Here is a 7,815-nt window from a genome sequence, read left to right on the forward strand (position 1 = left end):
AAAATAAAAAAATAAAAAAATAATTTTTTTATATTTTAATTTATTTATTTTTTTTTTTTTTTTTTTTTTTTTTTATTTTTTTTTTTTTTTTTTTTTTTTTTTTTTTTTTTTTTTTTTGTTATGATTTAAAAATATTATTTAATAATACATAGTTTCATTAATTATGTAATTATTATAAATATTTATATTAGATACAAAAAAATTTATTTTGTATAAAGTATTTATTGGTCTTTTAAATTATATTTTTAATAACCAAACGTACATATAATCTTTATATTCCCTATAATAAGAATTTTTTTTTTTTCTACATTGAACCAGTAACAGGTTTAGCATTTTATATTTAATAATTAATATATGTTGCATTATTTATTATTAACTTAAAGAAAAAAATAAAAAAAAATTATACCATTCTAATTAAAAAGTTTTTATTTTGTGATAAAGGGGGGAATGAAAAATTATAATATATACACACACACACATATATATATATATATATATATATATATATATATGAAATATTATATAACATGAAGATCATATTAAATAATTTTCTTTTATTTTTAAAAATTCTAATAACCAGAAGAGAGAACATATTAGAATATATATAAAATATTTCATTTATTTTTTTAATTTTTTTTTTTTTAGATGTGATTTTTTCATATATGTGTTTAATTTATACTTGTATAAGGTCAGATACAAAAATAAAAAAAAAACACACAAACATAAAATTATAATTGAAAGAATAGTATATTATATATATAATCATTTTTATTATTCTTAATAATGAAGATAAATATTAGTATAAACGCTTTATGGGTATTTGCATGTAAATATTATCACATTAGTAAAAAAAAAAAAAATAAAATAAATCATAAATACTAATTCTTCCTAATAGAACAATAGATCATTCTGTTAATTATATTTTTTATTTTATATTTAGAAATATACTATTTATAAATATAACTTCAAAAAAATATATATATAATTTTTGTGATGAATATTACTATTAATAAATTGTTGAAAATAAAATATTGCCCTGGAATATTTTGAATATATATATATATATTACTATATGATATGAAAAAATAATAATAATAATAAATAGGATATAGTAATATTTTTACATTCTGTTAATGTTGACACATATTTAATATGAAAATACGAATAAATCTGTAGCATTATATATATATATATATATGGAATATTATAGAACCCGAAAATACTAATTATCTATAAACACATTTATTTTAAATAAGTGTGTTTATTAAATTTTCATTATATATATATATATATATATATGATTTTTTTTTTTTTTTTTTTGTTTTATTCTTATAATACATTTGATAATTACATTGATAATTTCACAATAAAAAAAAATATTTTATTACAATTTATAATATATATATATATAATATATTTAAAACCGAAATAAAAATACTATTGATTATAGGATGTAATTAAAGAATCTATATAATATATATATTATATATATATGGAATTCTTATTTTTAAATATAAATATATATATAATATAATTTACTATATAAAAATTCTGAGACGTTTTTTTTATAATATAAATTAGGCATTAAAAAAACATATATTATTAATTTTTTTAAAACTAGAATTTATCATGGTGTTGTAAAAATTTTAATACATGCAAGCAATTAATATGAAATTTTTTTTTTTTTTTTTTATCATATTTTACTATTAAAATAATTGAATTAAATTCTTAATTAATTTTTATTCAAAAATAATATTTAATATATATTATAAATATATATTATAATATTAATTTCAAAAGGTATAAAATGAAAAAAAGAAAAAAAGCCCCCCCAAAAAAAAAAAAAAAACTTTGCATGTAATAATAATAAAATATATATATATATATATAATATTTATAAATACTTTGAAAGAAAATTTTTTTTTTTAATTCTTTATATAAAAACAATATCATAAATATATTATTTATTTTATAAATATTTTATAGGAGTCCTAAAAAAGTATTTAGTTTTTTATAACCGAATAAAAAAAAAAAAAAAAGCTATATAGATATAATTTATATATATATTATATATATAATACGCTTTCCTTTATTTAATACAATTTTATATTTTTTTGTTGTAAAATCCTTTTTTTTTTTTTCATACAAAAATATACATAGTTGATATTAAATATATAGAATATAATAAAATGTAATAATTTCTTAGTAAATTTTATGCATATATATATATATAAATAATGCAAAAAAATAAATTAAAAAAATCATTCAACTATTTTTTTTTTTTTATTATTTTAATTAAAATTTTATAAAATAACATTTTATATAAATAATATTTTATTATTTAATATATATAATAAAAATATAGGTAGTTGGTTCTCTTTTTTTAGTTTTTTTCTTTTCTTTTTATTTTTTTTATTTTGGTTATAGAGAAGAGATTTTATATATAATATAATATTTTATTATATATTTATTATTACAAACATAAAAATATACAAAATAATATTATTATAATAACATCTATATATAAATATATTTATACATATAATTAATTATTATATTATATATATTTATATACATGTAAATAATTAATTTATAAATAATAAAAAATATAATAATAAATAGTTATATATTTTTTTTGTAACATAATTTTTATGCAATGTTTTATTGTATATAAAATATATATTATATAAGTACCTTGAAAAAAAAAAAAAAAAAAAAATTATAAATAAATGGTTCTAATTGTGAACAAAAAAGAATAATATAGAAATATAATATTATATATATAGTTAGAAATCTTTTTATGATCTATTTTTTTTATTATAGAACAAATAACCTTTTTATTATTTATAGTTTTAATTTTTTTTTTTTTTTTTAAACATTGAATATATATGTCCTTATATATATTTTTGTAATATATATTTTTTTAGAGTATTTTTTTTTTTTTTTCATTTTAATAATTGGATATATAAAAAAAAAAAAAAAAAAAAAAAAGTGTATAATATTTACTACTAACTTCATTTTTATTGAAGTTGTATTATCATTATATATATATATATTTTTTTTTTTTTTTTGAAAATAACAAATATATATAAAATATATTCACCTAACGAAAATGGTGTAGTTTTATATAAATAAGAATTATATATATAGAAATAATATATGTGATGGTATGATATTATATAACCGTATATATATTTAGTAGTATTAATATATATATATATATATTTATATGTATATATGTATATATTTAAATGATGTTTTTTTTTACTCCTTTTTGTTATTACATTTTTAAAGAATATTAAAGAATTATTCTGAACAAAATAAATGTTAATTAAATGTGTTAAAATAAATAATTTTTTATTTTAATTTTTTAACATTTATATTCCGAAGATATTATTATTTTACAATTTGTCTTGTTATTTAATTATTTTTATTTTTATTTTTATTTTTTTTTTTTTTTTTTTTTTTTTTTTTCTTTAAATTTTATATTTATAAATATTATAAAAAGTTAGAAAATGACAAATAGTAATTATAAATCAAATAATAAAACATATAATGAAAATAATAATGAACAAAAAACTACCATATTTAATAGAACAAATATGAATCGGATAAAAAAATGTCATATGAGAGAAAAAATAAATAAGTACTTTTTTTTGATCAAAATTTTGACATGTACCATTTTAATATGGGCTCTACAATATGCTAATAACGTAAGATAAAAAATTAAATAATAAATATTTTAAAAAAAAAAATATATAAAATAATAATAATAATATAATATATATATTTATATTTATAATTTCTTATATATATTTATTAATTTATTATTATTTTATTTTTTTTTCTTTTTAGTGTGATATAAACAAAACTTGGAAAAAAGATTCTTATGTTTATAAGAAATTGAATACAGTATTTAACAGAAGTTTAGGAGAACCTCAGGTAAATGGTGAACTAGCTAGTGAAGAAGTAAAGGAAAAAATTCTTGACTTATTAGAAGAAGGAAATACATTAAATGAAAGTGTAGATGATAATAGTAATTTAGAAGAAGCAGAACATATAAAAGAAAATATTTTATTAAGTAATATAGAAGAATCAAAAGAAAATATTGTTGACAGTTTATTCAATAATATTGAACAAAATTCAGAACAACAAGAAAGTGTGTCAGAAAATGAACAAGTCAATGATGATATTTTTAATGCCTTATTTAATAGTGCAGATGTTAATGGAGAAGTAGAAGAAAAAATTTTAGAGGAAAGTCAAGTTAATGACGATATTTTTAATAATTTAGTAAAAAGTATCCAACAAGAACAACAACAGAGCGTTTCTGAAAGTGTAATAGAAAGTGTAGAAGAAAAAGTCGCAGAAAGTGTTGAAGAAACTGTAACTGAAAGTGTTGAAGAAGCTGTAACTGAAAGTGTTGAAGAAACTGTAGCTGAAGATATTGTAGAAACAGTAGCTGAAAGTGTTGAAGAAACTGTAGCTGAAAAAGTTGAAGAAACTGTAGCTGAAAAAGTTGAAGAAACTGTAGTTGAAAAAGTTGAAGAAACTGTAGTTGAAGATATTACATCAAATTTATCAGATCATATTTTAAGCAATTTGTTAGGTGTTATGGAAAATCAAGAAGCAAAGGACAGTATATTAAATGATATAGAAGAAGTAAAAGAAAATGTAGTTTCCACAATACTAGATAAGGTAGAAGAAACTACAACTGACAATTCAACTACTTTTAGTAACATATTAGAGCATATACAAGAAAGCACTATTTCTACTGATAATATAGAGGAAAAATTAGAAGAACTGCACGAAAATGTATTAAGTGCCGCTTTAGAAAGTGCCCAAAGTGAAGAGGAAAAGAAAGAAGTAATAGATGTAATTGAAGAAATAAAAGAAGAAGTAGCTTCCATGTTATTAGAAACTGTGGAACAAACAACAGAAGAAATCTCAAGTACAATTACAGAAATAGTTGAAAATATAGAAGAAAATGCAATATCAAGTAATGAAAATATTGTAGAGAATTTAGAGAAATTAAACGAAACTGTATTTACTACTGTATTAGATAAAATAGAGGAAACAACAGAAATTAGCGGAGAAAGTTTAGAAATTAAAGGAATGGATGGAACATTTTTAACTGAAATGTTAGATAATGTAAAAGGAATTCAAGAAAATATACTAACTACTATGTTTCAAAGTATAGAAACGAGTACAGTAATTCATTCAGAAGAAAAGGTTGATTTAAATGAAGATATGGTTAGCACCATCTTAGATAATATAGAAATTATGAAAGATGATTTATTAAATAAATTTGAAAATATTTCAAGTACTGAAAGTGTTAATGAAATTGCAACTCCACCTGTAGAACAAAATACATATATGGATGTTGATATTCCTGCTATGAAAGATCAATTTTTAGGAATATTAAATGAGGGAGAAGCATTGAAAGAAATGTTTTTTAATTTGGAAGATGTATTTAAAAGTGAAAGTAATGTAATTACTGTAGAAGAAATTAAAGAAGAACCCCTTCAAAAAGAGGTAGAAAAAGAAACTGCTAGTATTATTGAAGAAGTGAAAGAAAATATTGTTGATGTATTAGATGAACAAAAAGAAGATTTAACAGACAAGATGATAGATGCAGTAGAAGAAGCCATAGAAATATCCTCAGACGTTAAAGAAGAAATTGAATCAATTCAAGATAAAGAAAAAGATGCTTTACCAGTTGTTGAAGAAGTTAAAGAACATGATATAGAAGAAAGTGTTGAAAAAGTTATAGAATTAAAAAACATTGAAGAGGAGTTAATGAAAGATGCTGTTGAAATAAATAAAATTACAAGCAAAATTGTTGAAGAAACTGAAGAGTTAAATGAAGTTGAAGCAGATTTATTAAAAGATATGGAAAAATTGAAAGAATTAGAAAAAGCTTTATCAGAAGATACGAAAGAAATAGTCGATGCAAAAGATGATACATTAGAAAAAGTTATTGAAGAGGAACATGATGTAACAACCACATTAGATGAGGTTGTGGAATTAAAAGATGTAGAAGAAGACAAAATCGAAAAAGTATCTGAATTAAAAGATCTTCAAGAAGATATATTAAAAGAAGTAAAAGAAATCAAAGAACTTGAAAGTGAAATTATAGAAGATTTTAAAGAATTAAAAACCATTGAAGCAGATATTTTAGAAGAGAAAAAAGAATTAGAAAAAGATCATTTCAAAAAGTTTGAAGAAGAAGCTGTAGAAATAAAAGATCTTGAATCAGATATATTAAAAGAAGTATCTTCATTAGAAGTTGAAGAAGAAAAAAAATTAGCAGAAGTACAAGAAATTAAAGGAGAGATAGAAGATATAATAAGTGGTGATGCTCATATAGAAGGTTTGGAAAAAGGTGATTTAGAAGAAGTAGATGATTTAAAAGGAAGTATTTTAGACATCTTAAAGGAAGATATGGGATTAGGAGATATGGATAAAGAAAGTTTAGAAGATGTAACAGCAAAACTTGGAGAAAGAGTTGAATCCTTAAAAGATGTTTTAACTAGTGCATTGACCACGGGTGAAGAACAAATGAAAGCAAGAAAAAGAGCTCAAAGACCTAAATTAGAAGAAGTATTATTAAGAGAAGAAGTTATAGAAGAACCAAAGGCTAAAGAACCTGCGAAAAAAATAACAAAAAAGAAAGTAAGATTTGATATTAAAGATGAGGAACCAGAAGATGAACCTCTAGAAGTTGAAGATTTAGATGAAGTTTTACATGAAGATATGGATGAAGATAAAGATGAAGATAAAGATGAAGATGAAGATGAAGATGAAGATGAAGATAAAGATGAAGATGAAGATAAAGATGTAGATAAAGATGAAGATAAAGATGTAGTAGTCGAAAAAGAGAAACACATTGAACAAGTTAAAAAGAAAAAGAAAAAGTTAGAAAAAAAAGTAGAAAAAAGTGTTAGTGGTTTTAAAAAACATGTGGATGAAGTAATGAAATATGTTCATAAAATTGATAAAGAAATAGATAAAGAAGTATCTAAAGCTTTAGAACCAAAAAGTGATGTTTCTAATGTATTACAACAAAATCAAGATTTTTTTAGTAAAGCTAAAAACTTCATAAAAAAATATAAAGTATTTACCGCACCGTTCATATCTGCAATTGCTGCATTTGCATCTTATGTAGTTGGGTTCTTTACATTATCTGTATTTTCATCATGTGTAACAATCGCTTATTCAACTTACTTATTGTCAAAAGTTGATAAAACCATAAATAAAAATAAACAGAGACCATTTTATTCATTCGTATTTGATATCTTTAAGAATTTAAAACATTATTTACAACAAATGAAAGAAAAATTTAGTAAAGGAAAAACTGATAATGAAGGACAAGTATCAAACAAATCTGATAAAACCGTTATTGTACCGGTAACAACTAAAGTTGATAAAAAAAATAAAGTACCCAAAAGAAGAAAAACCCAAAAATAAAAATAAAAAATTTCAATAGAGTGAAATGATTGGAGGGAACAATAAAATTAGTCTATAAAAAATAAAAAAATATACATATTATGTAAATATATATATATATATATATATATGTATGTGTTTACAAATTTTAAAAATTTATAATATATATTTATTATTATTTATATTTCTGCATATAATTTTATTTTTAACATTTTAATTTAAATTATAAATATTTTTTAATGAGTTTATGTTTTTTAATTAATATATAGATTTCTATACGAAACTGTATATTATTTATATAATACATGTAATATTAATTATTTGTGTTTTATTAAAGTTTATATTATATATATATATATATATATATAT

At 19.0% G+C, this 7,815-nt stretch overlaps 1 protein-coding gene across 1 annotated transcript; it reads left to right on the forward strand.

The window, feature by feature from the left end:
- Positions 1 to 3,515: 3,515 nt before the first annotated feature.
- Positions 3,516 to 7,467, forward strand: PGSY75_0220000 (liver stage antigen 3; the record flags this gene model as incomplete). Its single annotated transcript, XM_018783863.1, has 2 exons — positions 3,516 to 3,713; positions 3,856 to 7,467. 2 exons carry the CDS (start codon positions 3,516 to 3,518, stop codon positions 7,465 to 7,467), a joined length of 3,810 nt encoding a protein of 1,269 aa, XP_018643853.1.
- Positions 7,468 to 7,815: the final 348 nt, after the last annotated feature.

This window comes from Plasmodium gaboni, chromosome 2, assembly GCF_001602025.1.
Source record: "Plasmodium gaboni strain SY75 chromosome 2, whole genome shotgun sequence".
Taxonomy (NCBI): Eukaryota; Apicomplexa; class Aconoidasida; order Haemosporida; family Plasmodiidae; genus Plasmodium; species Plasmodium gaboni.